At 40.5% G+C, this 20,356-nt stretch overlaps 1 protein-coding gene across 1 annotated transcript in view; it reads left to right on the plus strand.

Moving 5' to 3' along the window:
- Positions 1 to 2,141: 2,141 nt before the first annotated feature.
- Positions 2,142 to 20,356, plus strand: part of NT5C3A (5'-nucleotidase, cytosolic IIIA) — an 83,325-nt gene continuing 65,110 nt past the window's right edge. Inside the window, exon 1 of the mRNA XM_006887606.1 lies at positions 2,142 to 2,358. Coding sequence (XP_006887668.1) covers positions 2,206 to 2,358 — 153 coding nt within the window. The 5' untranslated portion in view covers positions 2,142 to 2,205. The remainder of the gene's footprint in view (positions 2,359 to 20,356) is intronic.

Raw genomic sequence — 20,356 nt, forward strand, 5'->3', positions numbered from 1 at the left:
AAGAGAATTGATGCCTTTGAGTTGTGGTGCTGGAGAAGAGTGTTGAATATACCATGGACTGCTAGGAGAACAAACAGGTTTGTCCTGGAGAAGGTGAAGCCAGAATGTTCCCTGGAGTCAAGGATTCTGAAGCTTCGTCTGACGTACTTTGGGCATGTTGCAAGGAGGGACTGGTCCTTGGAGAGGGACATCATGTTTGGGATAGTGGAAGGACTGTGCAGGAGAGGAAGACCCTCGGTGAGATGGATCGATTCTGTGAGTGAAGTGGTGGGAATGAACGTGTTTGAGACAGCGAGGTTGGCACAGGATAGAACAGCGTTTAGGGTTCTTGTACACAGGGTTGCTATGAGTTGCAAGCGACTTGATGGCACACAACAACAACAAAATATGTTAATTCTCTCTCTCTATTCCAAATGCAGAAAGAGAAGATAGACAAGAAAAGTAACACTAAAAAGAACAGAAAAACTCAGGTACAGGCCCATTTATGTTTCCAGGAAACCATTATAACATCAGCTTTGATTTCTAATTTTTTATGAATTGAATTGTATCCTCCCCAAAGAAATGTTGAAGCTTTGATTCCTGAACCTGGAAATATGACCATTTGGAACCATAGATTTTTTTTTTTCTGTTATGTGAGAAGTCCTGGTGGCATTGTGATTAGGGCACTCCGCTGTTAACCAAAAGATAAGCAGTTCAAACTCCCCATCTGCTACACAGGAGACAGGTGGGGCAATCTTTCCATAAAGATTTACAGCTTCAGAAACCTTATGAGGCAGATCTACCTCTGTCCTTCATGAGCACTAAGAGTTTGAGTAGCCTTGATGGCAGTGGGTTTGGGGAGTTCTCTGCTATGTCAGTGAGATTATACTAGAGCAGGGTGGTCTTAAACCTAATCTAAGCAGTGTCTTCTATAAAGAACGTAACACAGAAATATACAAGTAGGGGAACACAGACACCGCGTGAACACTGTCTGGATGCCAAAGTTTGTTCGCACATATTGCAAATGATGAGAAAATCTCAAAGTAGGCATCGACATAGCCAAGACCAATCTAACCTTTTTTTTTTTCCTGCCAGAATGGTTAAAAATAAATTTATATTACTTACAGTCATCCACTTGTATTATTTGTTGTGCAGTAACATAGGACAGACAGTAAAACTCATCCAGAGTAATGAGGATAGACCAGATATCTAGGCAGGGTTCTCTATAGAAGCAAAATCAACGAATTAGCTACATAGCTTTTTTTCCCCCAAGGAAAAGCTTCATGAAATTATGAAGGTTTGAGAATCCCCAATCTGTGTATTAGATGTCTGGAGGCTTCCCCTGTCTCATGCAATTGCAGAGGCTGATTAACTCAAAATTTGCAGATCCACTTCATAAGAGCTAGAACCAGATGACATGAAATATTCTCAAGGAAATAAAGCACCACCAGCTAACGTGGGAGAAAACCTCCCAAGAGACTTTCTGTCATCCCTGAGGTAAGCAGGGAAAAACAAACGAGGAAGAAACAATGAGAAATCTTGCTGCTCAAAAAGAAGAGGAAATGATGCAGGAGGCCCTGGCTCGGATGCAGCAGAAAACAGACAGCAGGAACTGAATAGACACGCCCCACTCCTGCATAACTCCGAGCCATCTTCCCCTGCTGTGACAGTACTTTCCATTGAACGCCACTGCGCAGGTCACACGACTGCGCCGCAACGACGTTTGGGGGCTGTAGTGCGGGGTGGTGCAGAAGGGTGGCTGGTGTGAACAACTTCTGTGTCGGGTGGCCGTAGAAGGAAGTAGATCTGCTCCACCACTCCCTAGAGCTCAGTGGTATAGAATGTTGATCCTTTCACTTCTGCGCTCAAACCCGAGTCGGCTCTAGGTCCGCCTCCTGGTACGGCCTCCTGAGGCCCCGCCCCTCGGCTAGCTCCCGGTGCTCGGAGGACGCGTGGGGGCGGGGCACCCGCGGCTTCCCCCCTGCGCGGGGGCGTGGCTTGGGCGTGGCGTGGGGGGGGTCTTGCGTTCTCCGCTTCAAGCGCCGCGCGGCATAGGAAGGTGCGCGAGGCGGGGCGAAAGGCGGTACGTGGGGCGGGGTTGTTTCAGCCTCTCGGTGGCGCGCGGGGCCGGGCGGTCGTAGCTTCCCGGTGGCGCGCGCTCCGGTCCCGCGCTTCAGAGGTTCGCAGCGCCGCGAGTGGCCTCTAGATTTGGTGGCCGGGAGGCGCATGAGGACCTTGTCCATGGACCGGGCGGCCGTGGCGAGGGTGGGCGCGGTTGCGAGCGCCAGCGTGTGCGCCCTAGTGGCAGGGGTGGTACTGGCCCAGTACATTTTCACCTTGAAGAGGAAGACGGGACGGAAGACTAAGATCATCGAGATGGTGAGTGCGAGCTCGGGGCGCCTGCCGCTGAGGGGCGGGTGGAGAGAGTCGGCGGCGGGCTGCGGAGCGCTGGCATTTCCCCTCGTGAAGGAAGGGCGATGGTGTCGCAGGTCGGTGGGGTCTGGAGGGCGAGGGGTGTATGGCCGGGGGACCGGCTGGCCGCGTGCGGGGCCTCATGGAATCCGTGATCGGTCTGGATCCCTGGCGGCACTCGGGTTCCTTTCGCCTTTGTTACATCCCTGTTTGAAATAGCTAGGCAACAAATAGATGATTCGGAAAGTACCTTGCGCAGCACAGCCTGTTTTCTCAAACGATTAACTGCAGGTCCTGGGCAGGTGGTTCCCCCCATCCCCCGGCTCGGGTCGGACCGTTGCAATTAATCTAATTCTCACACCGTTTCTTATTTATTTTTGACACCACAGAAGCGATGAGGTTGATTATTAAAAACATGGGGTTTCTTCAGTACTCAAAAAAATGCAGTCAGCTGATTTGGATTAAAAGAAGAGTTTATCTGGTATTTGTCTTGTCAAGTGCCAAGAAGTATCATTGTGTTGCTTTTCTTGCAAAGCTTTTGCAGAACGTTGTTTCCCACTGAAAGAGTGAACTTGAGAGATTCTCATTTGAGGTGCATTGTAAGTAGTTTCTTGTTTCACAATTTGAGGATGTTTCATTTAGTTTGGCATTTTAGAGCAGACTCGGTAAAACAAGTCTGTCATTGACTTGCATTCTAATGTAGTTACAGGCATGATAGCCCTCGTATAATCCCAAAGCTGTGCTACATTAATGGACATTTGGGGTCAAATACTTAAAATAGAAATTGATAATCTGCCACTATCCTAAATTTTAAGTTACCATCTTTAAACTGCTTAAATCAGTTAAATGTTCACACTGATCAAAGAAACGGTTTGTCCTGTTGCTTCCTTTTGACAAGTTAACGTCAGAAATAGTTGTATAATTAAACAGTAATATTTGTATATTTTAGAAAGAAAAATACTGACTCCCACAAGTCTCATGCAAAAAAAAATGCACCTAGGTTTTAATTAATTATTAGTAAGATCAAATTACTCTTGCCTTTTTAATTTCTTTTCTCTATTTTATATACCCACAGTCAGAAATGGTTTTGCCTCAGGAATTTTATTTTGTTCATGTTACTGCCCAGCTAAGAGAATTCCTTGAGTTAATAATGCATATGTGAAAGGAGACCAGTGGCCACACTCCAAATGTACCTGAACTGTAGGTAGAACTGAAAATGAATGCTTGCATAGAATCCCATTTCCCTCATCGTTGTGAAAAGTTAACAAATGCCTTTCAGGAAGGCCTACTTAAATCTATACGTACTTTAATATGTAATATGTATATCATAATTGCATGCAGATTATAATATGCATGGAGCGCTTGTTAGTAGCTAAAAAGTGGGCCATGTGGAAATAGCTTTGTAGTTTTTCCTTTGTCAATTTTAATACTTTGCTTCCACAAATGCGAGAAGCATTTAATTGAGAGTCAGAGCTGGGTTCAAATCCTGGTTCCATCTCTTTATAATAATTTATTTTAGGGACCCTATTGTACCTTGAACCTTCATGACCACCCTACCTTATAGAATTTATATAAGATGAATATCCCAGGGACTGTCAAAACAACAACAAAAACAATGTCTTGGAGAAAGGGCAACCGGGGTGCTACTTGAAGGCAAGGAGGATGAAATTTCATCTCACCACTCTGAGCATGTTGTTAGAATGGACCAGTCCTTGGGGAAAAACATGTATGGAAAAGTAGAGGAGGGTCAGTGAAAGAGAGGAAGATCCTCAACAAGATGGATCAGCATAGGGACTCACAACACAATGGGCTCATGTATATTAGTAATGGTAACGATGGCACAGGATAGGTCAGGGTTCAGATTCTTTGTTCATAGGGTTGCTATAAGTCATAGTCTACTCCATCGCACCTAACAACAATTAATGTCTCGTGGGCGTAGCACACATTGTTCACAGCTAATAAAAGTCAGGCGACTGACTGCTTGCCTCTGTGGACCTATACATAGTAGGTTGAGAACATTTATGACTCCTAGTACTTGGCTTAAAATGCTGTCTTGCAAGAGTTTTTAGTTAAGAAACAGAGAAGTGAGAGGATAATTGCTAATGAGTTGCAAATGCCAAAGTTGAAATGTCATACAGGGTAAAGATGAACATATGCTCCTTACTTATTGACATGGCTTGGTTCCCAAAATGAGATCTTTCAGCAAAAATAAGCTTAATGTGAAAATTGAGGATGACTACATCACATCACGTAATGGAGACTGTACTGAATTGCAGTACTGAACACTAAAGTGTGCATAACCATTACTTAGTTGGTTAGTTAATTACTTCTGTACTTGCTAAACCATTAAGAACCATGACCCAAGTTGACATCTGACCCTCACAGCCAGCATTATGTGTGTTGTTAATATGCACAATGTTAGGAAATGAGTTTTTCAGTGTACAAAGATAATAGGCTCAAAAGATTGAGAACAGAGATAAGAGGAACTACTTCAAAGTTGCTGTTTGAGTCTTTTATGTATTCCCTAAGACCTTTTAGAAACCGCTTCCACCTCTTTTCAGTCTCTGGTGGTTTGAATTCACTAGTGGCTCCAAGAGAAGATGTACACTCTCCTCCTATGTGATTTATAACTGTAGTGAGAATGAATTTGGGTGGATTTTTCTTCTTGAAACCACAGTGTCTTTAATATTACAGTGCTAATTAATTTTTTATTATCTCTAGATTTTATTTTTTAACTTACTTTTATTTTACAGTAGTTTTTGATTTACAGGAGAATTACAAAGATAGTGCAAAATATTCTCATGTATTTCAAGCCCAGTTTCCTCTATTGGTGATATATTATTAGTGTATTGATATATTGGCATCTCTGATGGCCTAATGGTAAGAAGCTGCACTGCAGTGCAAAGGTACACAGTTCAAATCCACCAGCTGCTCCACAGAAGAAAGATGGGCAGCCTCTTCCAGGCAGATTAGCTGCCTCTGAAAACCCACAGGAGAGTCAGCTATGGGTCGGTTCTGACTTGATGATGCACAGCATCAGGGAAAAAAAACCCAACAAAACCACCCCAAAACAACAACAGGGGGTGGAAAGCCCAAACAGTAACAGGTTGATACACAGACATAGACATAGACATAGACATAGACATATATATATGTATATAGTTGTTGTTAGGTGCCATTGAGTCAATTGCGACTCATAGTGACGCTATGTATAAGAGCCCTAAACCCTGCTCTATCCTGTGCCAACCTCACTGTCTCCGACACACGCACTCCCACTAACCCCAATCACTGAATTGATCCCGACTCATCGAAGGTCTTCCTCTCCTTCACTGTCCTCTACCCTCTCAAACATGATGTCCCTCTCTTAAGGACTGGTCCCTCCTTGCAACATGCCCAAAGTATGTCAGACAAAGCTTTAGAATCCTTGACTCCAAAGAGCAGACTGGCTTCACCCTCTCCAGGACAAACCTGTTTGTTCTCTTAGCAGTCCATGGTATATATATTCAACACTCTTCTCCAGCACCACAGTTCAAAGGCATCAATTCTCTTTCTGTCATCCCTAGTCACTGTCCAGCTCTTTGATGCATAGCACATAATTGCGAAGACTTTAGCCTAGATCAGGTGCACCTTAGCCTCCAGCCTGACATCGGTGCTCATCGGTGCTCTGGAGAGGTCCCTGACAGCTGACTTTCCCAGTGCATTTCGTCTCCTGATTTCCTGGCTGCTGTTACCAAGAGTGTTGACTGTGGAACCAAGTAACCTAAAACTGTTAACTATTTCAGTCTCTTCACCATCCATACTGATGCTGCCAATTGGCCCAGTGGTGAGAATCTTTGTTTTCTTGATGTTGAGCTTCAATCCATATTGAAGATTGCTGTCCTTGACCTTCTGCAATAAGCGCTTTAGGTCCTCCTCATTTTCAGCAAGCAAGGTTGTGTCATCTGTATAATGCGTTTATTGATGAATCTTCCACCAGTCTTGATGTCACATTCCTCCTTGTACAGCTCAGAGTCCTGGATGATCTGTTCTGCATACAGATTGAAAAGGTATGGAGACAGACTACATCTCCTTCCCCATTTTGAACCATGAACTTGCTCTGTTCTGACAACTGCCTCTTGGTCCAAGTGAGAGCATACCAATTGACATATTTCAACAAACAGATGCTGCCCTGGAAGTTCAGGGGAGCCAGGAAGAGGAGCAGGAAGTGGGGATCCCAGCTTTGTCCTTCATCACCCAAACAGGTAGTCTGTCCCAGAAGTGCGTGTGCAAGCGCTAAACAAAGTGCCCCCTGGAGTCCTTGGGGCAAGGCTTGGAGGTTGAAAACCGTAGCCACCTCCCCTTGAGAAGAGTTCAGGGGAGTCAGGAAGAGGAGCAGGAATTGGGGATCCCAGAAAAAGAACACTACATACCAGATCTACAGGACAGATCACCTTCCCTTGAGAAACATTGTGACCACAGTGTGATGTAAATGGAAGGGAAGATGCCCAAGCTACAAGAAGTTAAACCTGTAGCAGAAATTAAAGGGAAAGGACTTTCCTTCAGAACAATCTGAAATAAGATTTCCCTAACATTAGAGCTTTATATGTGGACTTACAGGGCCCTAAACTCAAGGGACACTGATCATAGCATTAGAAATCAGCAACATCTTAATGAACTTGGAATCACAGAAACCCACAATGCTTGAGATAGCAATAGGCATCATTATGGACTCATGGATATTTATTTATTTTATGTTTTGGGTTATGACTCATTATTGCTTTATTTTGTTACTGAAGTTGTTCCATTTTGACCATTGAATGCTGGCAGTTTCTGTAAATTGTAAACCCTTATGTTCTTTTGAGACATCTCTGTCATGTCTATATCTCCCTACCCCTATTCCTGTTCATCCTCTTTAAGAAAGAAGTATTAGGTGCAAGGGATATGACACTGTAAGAATGAAAAGGGCTAATAGGGGCCAAATATGTCCTCAGCCTATTTTCATATGGCCTATTAGTTACACTAATAGTTGTTTTTTTTTTTTTTTTTAATGATTAAAGAACAAAAGAATAATACTGTGCTGGTACATGAAAATAATGTGAATTCGGATTTCAGTATTCCTAAATGAACTACAGTTATTTATTTTCCTGTTGTCTGTGGCTACTTTTATGCTATTTTATTACCATTGGAATTATGTGGTTGCCTCAGAGACTGTATGCACGTGACTCTCACCACTTTGCACTGCTTCTGAACGCATTACAAATCAGTGACACAGGTAGAACTAGACTGCATTTCAGGTACTACTTGTGTCACCTGCATATTTGAAAAGACATTTTCAAAGGTGAAATATGGCAGTTCTTATTCCAAGTCAGCTTTACAGGTCAACATTTGCAATCATTTTGGTGATACTAACTCTGAACTCGAATTAAATGAAATTTTATAGCCCCTCAAAAGAATTTCATGCTTCTTGAATTACTACTATTATCGGGGATCCAGCCCCGATATATCGGGAGAATTCCGCCAGAAGGAGGCACCAGGTTGAAATGAAGATGCGGAGAGGCTAATGCTGATGACAAATATCAAGTTTAATATTTTGGCAAGGGTATACACACACACACACACACACACACACACAAAAAGGTTTACACACCTCCCCCCAACATGCCTGCAGGGGTAATTGCATTATCTCTTATCTGTCCGAGATGTTGACTGGTAGATCAAACATTCCCAGACCTAAACAAAAAACAAAGACATCTTCCGAGATATCCTATGATATCTATTGGAAAACAAAAAGGTATCACATTCCTAGAAATCTGAGGCCTTTGGTCACTCCTTATTCATTAGCATACTGCTTCCTGGAGTTGTTTACTGTAGAACAGATGGTCAAGCTAAGATAGGTGGTCCTGCTGTTTTTACAAGGCATTGCCGATCCTGCTTTGCAGGTTAGCCAGGCCCTGACATACTATCTCATTTTTTTCCCCACACAATTATTATAAAAGGTTTCTAATTCATCAAAGAGTTGTAGAAATTTGCTATTTGTTATCAGGTGCCCTCAAGTCAATTTTCTACACCTAGTGACTCCATGTGATAAAATGGAACTGCCTTGTAAGATTTTCTAGGCTGTAATCTTTATGAAAGTTGTTCACCAGCTTTTTCTTAGGAAGAACCACTTAGGAAATGAAATGTCATGCAACCCTTTTGGTTAACAGGTCAACACATAATCACTTCACCACCAGGGTTCCCCTTGCTATGTAAGTATCTAAGTATCTATGTCCTCAGGTAAAATATTTATTGATTAGCCCATGACTAAACATTTACTGACCTCTGGATTAGAAGATAGACTCTTATCTAAAAGTTTATATCTGATTAGAGAGAGCAGAATGTTTACTAAATTTGTACAATTTATATATGTAAGAATTCTTGACCAGAGTCTTATACAATGAAGGTGAATGTTTCTGTTCTTTGTTCATTCGTTTCCATTACAGCTCACTCACTCATTGCCATCAAGTCAGAACTGACTCCTAGCTGACCCTTTAGCAGGTTTTGGAAGTTATAAATCACGTAAGAGTTTACCTTTCTTTATCCTGCAGAGCCACTGGCAAATTTAAACTGCCAGAGTGCTGTGGCCTTTAGGCTAGCAGTACAGCTCCCTCGGGCTACACCACCAGAGCCTTGCCTTTCATTATAAAGTAAACACTTACTAGTAAAGTTAGATTCTAAGTAGAAATGCCATAGAGAATGAGTCATGGGTGTTCAGAGCTTTACAAGGTGCCTGATGTTTCTTTTCTGATTCAGGACCTGGTCTTAACGCTGTAAAGATTTGAAAGCTCTGCTTATTATCTTGGTGACAGATTCATGTTGAAAGAACACAAAGTAATTGGAGTTTGGATCAGAATGCCAACCTTTTAATATATAATGCTCATAATCCTCATGTCCAGAACACTTTTTTCCAAAAATCCAAAAACTTCGTAAGTTTACATAGCAGAAATGATTGCGTGGTGAGCATAGCATCAGTCATAATGTCTTAAAGATTGAATAGTGTGTCTCTGATATATATGTTGTAAATCCAAACTTCGTGCTTCAATTTTAATTTTTTGGGCATAGGCTGTTATGTAATGAGGCAGGATTAGTGTAGGCTGTATTTTGAGTCAGTCAGTTTTGAGATAGAAAAAGATTAAACAAGCAAGCTAGAAACAGAGATGAGGTAAGATGGATTCCAAGATACCTGGAGTTCTTCAGAGAGCCAGGAAACAGAAGCTAAAGAGACAAGGGTCTACCTCCAGTCAACAGGGAGGACCATCTTCCCTTAGAACTAGTGTTCTGAATTTGAACTTTTGACTTCCTAAATGGTCAGAAAATAAATATCTGCCTGTTAAAGCCACCCACTTGTGCTATTTCTGTGATAGTAGCACAAGATGACTAAGACATAAACTCACTCAAATCACTGCATCCACTGAGTTTCAGAGGCCATAAATTTTAACTGGAGGAGACTGCCCATCTTTCTGCTACAAAGCCACTGGTGCAAACTGCTGGAGGCAGGCAGTTATTTGGGTAGCATTCACACCCTACGGACTATGCCACCAGAGCTAACTAAGACATAAACATTGTTCATTCTTAATGAACCACCCATAAGTACATTGCTTTCAGCAACAACTCATTGCTGTGGAGTTCAAACCTACTCACAATTCACCCCATTGAGATTCCAAGGCTGTAAATGGAATGAGAGGAAATTGCCCGTTTTTCTACTTGAGGGACCACCACTGATAGACACTTCTCTAGTGACTGTAAATACTCTCTTTTGTCTTCCTGCTCAGGATGTCTGTTAAAGCATTCTTTTTAAAAAACAGACTACTACATATTTGTAACTATATACTAGTTAGTATTCATGGTAGATTTTATATTCATGATTTCCCCAAGGTATTTCCTTGTCTCTGGTTACACATGTCCGTACTCTAAGGGTTGTTGTTATTGTCTGCTGTGGAGTAGACTCCAGCTCATAGTGACTCTGTGAACCTGCCCTATCCTATGCCATCCTCATCATCTCGGAAATACTTGAACCCACTGGTGTAGTCACACTGTCAATCCATCTTGGCAAGGATCTTGCTCTTTAAAGCTGACCTTCCATCTTTCTAAGCATGATATTCATCCTCAAGGACTGGTCCCTCCTAACAACATGTTCTAAGTGAGGGGAGATAAAATTTCACCCTTCATGCCCCCAAGGAGACCCTGGTTGCACTTCTTCCATATCTGTTCTTTTGGTAGCCCGTGGGATATTAAGTACTCTGAACCCACAACTCAGAGGCATCAATTCTTCTGTTGTCTTTAGTCACTGTCCAGTTTTCTTATGCATAGCAAGCAAACTCTTAGGGTAGTGCTTCACAAAATTTTCCACTCTCTAAACTCTAACCACCGAGTAGAGAAGAGTAAACCTCAAGGTTAAAGGCTAAGAAAAGTCATTTTCTTTGTACAAGTGTTTTAGTTTTGAAATCCAAAGTTTTAAAACACTATTTCACCCTCAAGGAAACCAAAACAACTCTTTGGGTAAAATGAATTTTCTAAGAAGATAAACCATATTTCCCCCTTCTTTGGAGGTTGCCTCACCATACCACTAGACAGCCTGAGAAGTCAAGAAGATTAACTGTAAAGTCAGACAGGCCTGGCTTTAAGCCATTGTTTTTCCACTAACCTTGAACAAGTTACTTAAGTTCTTTAAGCCTCATTTTATTTTCAGTGCCTACAAAATGTTAAGTACTAAGAACTACCTTGGATTGTGAATACAAAATGAAACATATAAAACAAACTGCATCCATTACTGTCAAGTTGGGCTGACTCAGAAAGACCTCACATGAGTTGTAGGGCTGTGCTCCTTGTTGTTATATGCTGTTGAGTAGCCTGCAACTCGTGGTGGTGACCCTATGTACAGCAGCTCTGAGCCTTTCCCTGTCCTAAGCCAGTTTCACTAATTCCCACACACCCCTCATTGCCCCAGTTACTGCATTCTTAGGTGGTTTGATTTAGATCTTCAGTCATTTCTTTCAAGGCACCTCAGGGTGAATTCAAATTTCTTACCTTTTGGTGCATTAACCATTTACATCACCCAGATTCTCCTACTTCCCAATTAAACAAAACCCACTGTTGGCAACCCATTGTGTTACAGTTTTTTGGATAGGGTTTTCTCACTGCAATCATTATGGAAACAAAAGGCTATGTCTTTTCTGTAACAGAGCCATACCTTTCTTAATTTTAAACCATGTAGTGGTTCCCTGCTCTGTTTGCACACTAGTCTCTTGATCTAACTATAAGTTTTATATGAGCACAATTAAGTATTCTGGAATTCCCATTCCTTTTCAGTGTCAGCCATAATTTGTTGTGATCCACACAGTCAAATGTCTTTGCATAGTCAATAAAACACAAATAAACATCCTTCTGATATTCTCTGCTTTCAGCCAGGATCCATCAGACATTAGCAGTGGTATTCCTGGTATCATGATCTCTTCTAAATCCAGCTTGTATTTTTGGCAGTTCTTGTAGATATATTGTTCTAGCTATTTTTTTTTAATAATCTTAAACAAGATTTTGCATGTGTGTGATGGGACAAATATGGACCTTTCCAATCAGTTGAGCAGGAGGTTTTCCTCCACATTTTTTGGAACAAATTGGTGAGCATGTTCAGGGCTGTGTTCTTTAAAATGTGTCAGTTAGTATCCCATCAATTCCTGGGGTCTTAATTTTTTTCCAGTGCCTTTCGTGCAGATTGAATTTCTTCTTTCATTACCATTGGTTCTTGATCACATGCTACTTTCTGACATGGTTCCATGTCAATCAGTTTTTTTTGGTACAGTGACTGTGTATTCCCTTAAGTTTGTAGTCTAGTGTAAATCTTTAGGTTAGGTTAATGCAAACCCCCTAGGAATCTTAATTCTTTCCCTTCAAACTCTCCCAAAAATCCAAGTCCACTTTCATGGAGTCGATTCTTAAGCATGGTGACTATGGGACAGAGTAGAAGTGCCCTGTAGAGCTTTCAAGATTTTAAGTCTATACTGAAGCAAAGTGCTACATCTTTTCCCCACAAAACTACTGGTGGATTTTAGTTGCTGACCTTTTAGTTAGCAGCCACTTTGACCACTGTACCAACAGAGCTGCTTCCATGGGCTCTTATAGTTGTTAAGTGCTGTGAGTATGACTCATAGTAAGCCTATGAACCATAGCTCTATCCTAATTTGTGCCATCCTCATCATCCTTGACACATTTGAGTCCATTGCTGCAGAAACTGTATCAATCCATCTTATTGAGGGTCTTCCTCTCCTTTGCTGACCCTTCATCTTTCTAAGCATGATGTCATTTTCCAAGGAGTAGGCTCTCCTAACATGTCCAGAAGATGTGAGACAAAGCTTCACCATCTTTTCCTCCAGGGAACATTCATGTTAAACTTTCTCCAAGACGTAACTGTTCTTTTGGCAATTCTGGGATATTCAGCACTCTTCTCCAACACCACAACTCAAAAGCATTGATTCTTCTCTTGTCATTCAGGACTTTAAAGTGATCCCTGATGGCAGACTTTCCAAACACTATACATATCTCAGTCTAGCCTTTTAGTGGGGAATATATATGTGTTGTTTTGGCAGAGCTTTAAAAAATGCTTTAATTCTTATTTGTGTGTGTATTGTCAAATTGGATCTGGCTGATACAGGAGGAGATTCCCCCTCCTTCTCCAGCAGAGCATCTGGTGGATTTGAACCACATACCTCTGGGATTGCAATTGTAGCTTCTTGCCACTAGGCCACCAGAGCACCTTTGTTTTGGCATTTTTTTTTTTAATAAAAGTATAAATCATACTGATTTTTCCTTTGTGGGGCATGATTTCTAGTCCTGTTCATATTTTCTCTGTTCTTTCTTAAGATTTCATTGTAAAAACTATTGTTTCTTTAACCAACCTTTTAACTTTTTCTTTTCCCAACCCTACCTTTTGTAATTATTCCAGTTGGGTGACTTATAGTATTCATAAACTGAAACCAAAACAAAAAAGGGTGCCAAACATGAATACACATAAAGCAAACACATACTTTATGTATATACAGCAGAATTTTGTGTAAATTAAACTGATGGTGATTGGAGATGAATTATGATCAAATTATAATATCTGTTTAACCTTGAATTCCTCCTTTCTTTCAGCTTTTGAATTTCTGCACCTTCGCATTCTTGTTCATGTGATGATCATCATTCCACTCTACTCAGTTTTAACTCACGATTTTGGTCAATGGATTACCTTAGATATGATGTCTTCTCTTTGCATTCTTCTTTGCCAACAGTGACTACTCTCTTGGTGAAAACAGTAAGATGTAGGTAAAATCTGAGCACTGATTGAACATTTCCTGACAGGCAGAGGGAAACTGGCTCCATCATGATGAAAGTTAGAGCTTTGAGGAAGGAAAATGTATTCCTATGTATCTTTCATAAATGGTTTTAATATTGATTGATACACAACAAATTTAGTAGGATTTTTATTCCATTGATTTTTATTAATGAACATTGCTTCTCTGTTTTATTCTCTTCAGAGAGAATTTAGCTGCTTTTCAGATTAATTTAGCCTAAATAGCTGATTTATAATAACAAACTCTTAGAGAAATAGAATTGTATGGTTTGGCTTTTTGGGGTGTGTGTGTGTGTGTGTGTGTGTGTGTGTGTGTGTGTTTAAATTGCTTTTATACATGAGCAATTTTTCTTTATTATTGAAATTTTAATGAAGGTTTACAGAAACTTTAGATTTCCATTCATTCATTGTTGCACTTTCCCCTCCCTGCCCACCCCTTCCACCAGCTCACTTTTCTCTTTGAAAAGAAAAATAAAAAATTCATTGTTATACAGTCCATTCCCCCCCCCAGCCCCCACCCCCGCAGTCCACTGTACTTCAAACGCAAAAGAAAAACTCCCCCATTGGTACACAATCCCCCACACACATCCCCCACCCCCGCAGTCCACTGTACTATGCAGCTCTTATTCTGGACTCTTGTCATGAAAATAATACTTAATCATATTCCTTTTAAACAGTTTTCTCTCTCGTCTGCTTCAATGCAGTATACATTATTTATCCCCGCTTTTCTTAGGTTCCTCCCAACCCCATGTCAGTCCCTTGTTACAACAGTGGCACTATGCAGTTCTTTTTTTTTTTTATGCAGTTATTTTGTGACGGAGATATTTCACTCAGCATGATGTCCTCCAGAGTCATCCATTTTGTATAATATTTCATGAGTTCCTTTTTTAATGCAACATAGTATTCCATTGTGTGAATATACCACAGCTTCTCTATCTATTCATTTGTTAATGGGCACTTGGGGTTGTTTCCAGCTCTTTGCTATAATGAACAAAGGAGCAGTAAACACTGTGTGCAGATAACTGCTTGGGTGGAAGTTCTGGTTCCTTTAGGGTATATTTCCAGTAGTGGAATTGCTGGGTCAAATGATATTTCTATTTCCAACTTTTTGAGAAAGTGCCATACTATCTTCCATAGTGGCTACACCATTTTACATTCCCACCAACAGTGAATAAGGTTTCTAGTTTCTCCAAAACTTTGCCAGTATTTGTGGTTTGCCGCTCTGCTGAATTTTGCTATTCTTAATGGGGTCAGGTGATATCTCATAGTTGTTTTGATTTGCATCTCTCTTAGAGCTAGGGATTTTGAGCACTTTTTTTATGTGTTTGTTCGCCATCTGAATGTCTTCTTTATTTTTTGCTATAATTTTAATGACAGGAGATTGCATAGACTTTAAATTAGGGGTAAGCCGTGACACAGCTTTTGGACTTTAGTTTCACACAAATGTTTCTCTCCTTTCAGACTTTTTTCCAGTCAGCTCTATAGTTTAGGAGGCAATTTCTCTGAGTACTTTAGGGTTTAGGTCGAGTTCCAACCTCTCTCTTCCAAGTCCTTTCCCTTTTCTGTAAAATGAGATAATGAATGGCTGAACGTGCATCTCCAACATAAATCCCCAATGAATTTGGGCCAAATCTTAATTAAAGGAAAAGGCAAGAGATAGCAGCCTGTGCAAAGGTTTTGAGATTGTAATCCTGAAACAAAGACCCTGGGGCGTGGGGTGAGGTGGGGGTGGGGGTGAAGGCTTCAAGCGTGAATGGAAGAGAGTGTACATTGTGGTCTATACTTTATATGATTACAAACATTGGAGCCAGGCCGCCTAGGTTTGAGTCCCAGCTCGGCTCCTTAATTTCTATAATACCGGTAGCTGCTGTACCTCAGTTCCCCAGCAGTGATCCTGGGAATAACAGAGTCCTTTTCAAGCGAGTTGTTGTGAGGACTAAAGGAACAAAACGCACAGCACCTGGCTCGTGTGAACAGTTTGTGGAAGAGTGTTATGTAACAACTATTATTCCATCACAGATTTGTCCAGCAGTGTAGTCGTTAGCCACGTGTGGTTGTTTAATGAAAAGGAAGTAAAAATGAAAAACTGAAATCACTCCTACACGCTGTATTTCAAGTGATCAAAAGCCACATATCTCCACAAACTACAAAATCTCACAAGATTCTGTTTAGACAGCATGCCATATGGTCTTGGATCACGTGCTCCACAAAAAGATGGACAAGTTTGAACCACACACAAGTCCATTCAACCCTCAACCCCTGAGAGATCCTATGCCCTGCATTAAAATGACAGCCACCTCTATAACATATCACATTTGGACATATTTCCATAAATAACACCTGTGGCATCCTGAAAATTCATAATTGTATGTTTAACTAATGAAAGAAAAACCCAAGACTTGATCTGTGATTAACAAGACAGCAGTATATAAATTTGTGAATACAGTATAGATTTCAGAGAGGACATTTATACTATTTAAAAATCTGTGTGGTTAGCCATAAGGGATTTGAGATCTCACTAATTAAATGCCTTTCTGTTCTCTAGGTTAGATGCAGTTACCTTTAAGAGGAAGTAGATTTTAAAGTAAAAGCAGTTCCCTATGAATTATATATCATTTGGAAGCAGGAGTGGAATCCACTTCTTAAATAACAAAGTTGTTTCAGACAGTAAGTTTGAAAATATACATTTCCCACCTTCTTTATTGAGTAAATATAGCTGGTGGCCTTGAACCACATGCCTTTGGGATTGCCGCACGGCTTCTTGCCACCAGGCTACCAGGGCTTCCTCAAATAAATTATAAAGCTTAAACTAGGAAGAAATTAGAGTTTTATTACCCAAGAAAAAGATTTAAAACACAATTCTCTTTTTCTTTCTTTGGCCCCTATAAAATATATTTCTGGTTATAATCATCCCTACTGATGATCTGGTGGGCTTTGCTCATGCTCAGGTAAAAGTTTGCTTTTCATTTTACATCACAAACAGTCCAACTACATCACAAGTTGTCAGCCATTTCTGTTTTTCAAATGGCCAGTTTTAGATATAATTAATTAATTGAGTGTTAATTCAGAGGTAAAACTTTGAAGTGGATGTTACTAGTGTTCATCAGTATTTAGGGAGCTCAGGTGGCTTAGTGGTTAGGAGTTGCACTGCTAACCCACAGGGACATGGTTCAAATTCACCAGTGACTCCTGGGGGGAAGCTGGGCAGTCTCCTCCCATGTAGTTCACCACCTCTGAAACCCGCTGGAGGGTCAGCCAGAGTTGATTCCAACTCAAAAGCAAACATCACCACCATCATATTTTGAGTTCTTCCCTTCTTGAATAAAAAGAGTATGTGTCCCAGTCCTCGCTGCAGCTCAGCAGACCTTTAATTGTCTACTGATACGGAGGTTTCTCTTGAACTAGGCAGCCTGGAGAGCATTCTAGACCCCTATCTGACTTAGTGTGAATGAGAAAGAAACTTATATTAGGGCTAAGATTTTCTTACTGTTGATGCTTGATAGCCTACCTACTGCAGACTTCTTCACCAAGCCTATGCAGTGACTTACTCTAGTTGGCTTCTCCCATCACCCCTATGGGAGAATAGTTGGTGACACCCTTTCCTTTCCTTCTTTCCCTGCCAGCCATTTATTCAAACATTATTGTCAGTGGAGTAGAGAAATAGGATACAGTATTGAGGAAGCAGAGAGGCCAGATAGTTATTTGACTGAATAGGTTTTACTGTCTGGTATTGCCTTTAACTCAAGGCCTTCGATATAGATAGTGCATTGTCTTAGACTCCCTATTCCACCTCAACGCTTATTTTTTTTAATGATCCATCTTTAAAGGCTCCTGCCTTTAAAGTTTGTCTCTTCTGGTTTTTTTTTTTTTTTTGGAGGGAGGGACAGGGCATAAATAAGTTCTAGACTGGTTCTCTTTTCTGTATGGCTCATGTCTAATCTGTGGGAAATATTCACTCATGCCTATCTCTGACAAACTGTAGGAGCACAGCTCATTCCAACAGAACTACTTCTGTCTTGTTGCCACAGCTTAGTTATCTTTCTGAGGCATCAGTCCTCCACAGCAAACACATTTCAGGTTCTCCAGTACCATGAAGGTGGCACCACCACACAAGCCTTGAAGGCAAATAAATGGTGTCTATGCAGGTTTATCTCACCCTCACCTTGGATCTAATAGCTATCATAATAGTCCTTCTATTAAAACTGAAATAGATATATTCCTAATTTAAGTCTTTTAATTGAGTTAAAAGTAGCATAATATACCATTATTTGATTTATCTTTATTATTATAAAACTATAAAGAATACATTTGCCAACTCAACACTTTTCACTTGTACGATTCAATAAAACCACTATTTTGAAGTGTACACTACAGTGATAGCTAGGTCATTCACAGTGTTATGCAGCCACTACTTCTCTCATTTCAAAACTTTCCATCAAGCCAGGAAAACTAGAAATTTAACATGTTACATAAGTCTAATATTCTAGGACTTTAAAAAATGCCTCCTGTTTTCTGTTTGTTTGAGGAAATTAATAAATACCTCTTTGACTTTATATTCCTTTCACATTAGAACTCTGATCATAAATTTTTATCCTCCCAAAGAAAACTTTAAAGTTACTCTTACCCAGGTTCAATGTGAAGAAAAATAAGTTCTTTAAAGATAATGAAAGCTGTAAATTACTATGTTTTCTGTAAACTCTGTATCAATGGATCTAAAATGAAAATGAGTGCTAGGATAGTTGCACAGCTCAGAGTAAAATCAGTGTCAAATTACATGTGACAAAATTATTGAACTAGTGTATTGTGTATATTCTCAATAATGAAATAATTTTTAAGAAATAAAAAGGCTTCCCTTTTTACTCTATTGGAGAAGTTTTTGGATGTGCATAGGGATTTGATTCTTAGAAGGTCCCATTCATCTATTTTATCTTCTCCCAGTTGTAGATTTTTCAGGATACTCGGAAGACTTTTTATGTTGTGGATTAGGACCACTAAAGTTCTTCCAAGCTTTTCTTGAATGAAGTTTATAGTCCTTGGTTTTAGTCCTAAGTCCATGATCCACCTTGAGTTGGTTTTTGTATATGGAGTGAGGTGTGGATCTTGTTTGAGTCTTCTGCATACAGCTTTCCAATTTTGCCAGCACCATTTGTTAAAAAGGCTGTCATTTCCCCACTTGACTGATTTCATCTCCTTGTCAAAAATCAGTTGACCATAGGTAGATGGGCTGATTTCTGGATTCTCAATTCTATTCCATTGATCTATGTGTCTGTCATTGTACCAGTACCATGCTGTCTTAACCACCACGGCAGTGTAGTAGGATTTAAAATCAGGGAGAGAGATGTCTCCTACATTTTTTCTATTTTTAAGGAGTGCTTTGCTTATTCGGGGCTTCTTTCCATTCCAAATGAAACTAGAGATTACCTTTTCCATCTCCTTGAAGAATGGGATTGGTATTTGTATTGGGATTGCATTGAACATATAAATTGCCTTTGGTAGTATTGCCATTTTCACAATATTGAGTCTTCCTATCCATGAGCAAGGGAAAACTTCTCCAATAGAGTAAAAAGGGGGGGGGGAGATATTTGGTAATGACATGTCAGATAAGGGACTTATATCCGGAATTTATAAAATACTTGAACACCACAATAAGATAAAGATAAATAATCCAATAGAAAAATGGGCACAGGATATGAACAGACACTTCACCGAAGAAGACATTCAGATGGCCAACAAGCACATGAAGAAATGTTCAAAGTCCCTAGCTCTAAGAGAGATGCAAATAAAAACAACTATGAGAGACCATCTCACCCCAGTAAGAATAGCAAAATATAACAGAACAGCAAGCCACAAATGCTGGCGAGGATGTGGAGAAACTGGAACTCTTATTCACTGTTGGTGGGAATGTAAGATGGTGCAACCATTGTGGAAGGCGGTGTGGCGCTTTCTCAAAAAATTGCAAATAGAGATACCATTTGACCCAGCAATCCCATTACTGGGAATATACCCCAGAGAGACCATGTCTGCCATCCAAGCAGATATATGCACACCCATGTTTATTGCAGCTTTGTTTACAGTAGCAAAGAGTTGGAAGCAGCCTAAGGGCCCATCAACAAACGAATGGATAGAGAAACTGTGGTATATCCACACAATGGAATACTATGCAGCATTGAAAAATAAGGAACGCATGCAATATTATTCAAAGTGGGTGACCCTGGAGGACATTATGCTGAGTGAAATATCTCAGTCACAAAGGGACAAATACTGCATGGTGCCACTGTTGTCGAATGGGTCTGACATCAGGGTGGGGGTATGACAGAAAAAACTGGATAAATTATGTATATTGTATTGAAACAGATGAGGGAAAGAACAGATTAGAAGTGATATATGATTGAGTATTATGGTTAGCACAGGAATCCAGAATTAAGGTTGCATAGAGAAGTGTACTCGGGGTAGGGGCGTGGGGGGAAGGGACATGGGAATTTTATACTAATGAAGGAAATTTTTTTTCTCTCTTCGGAGGGGGAAGCGAGCTGGTGGGGAGGGGTGGACAGGGAGAAAATTGTGGCAATGAATGAATGGAAATCCAAAACCTATGTATAAAAAAAAATAAATAAAAAG

Source organism: Elephantulus edwardii, unplaced genomic scaffold (genome assembly GCF_000299155.1).
Source record: "Elephantulus edwardii isolate Elephantulus edwardi_28Jun2011 unplaced genomic scaffold, EleEdw1.0 scaffold00059, whole genome shotgun sequence".
Taxonomy (NCBI): Eukaryota; Metazoa; Chordata; class Mammalia; order Macroscelidea; family Macroscelididae; genus Elephantulus; species Elephantulus edwardii.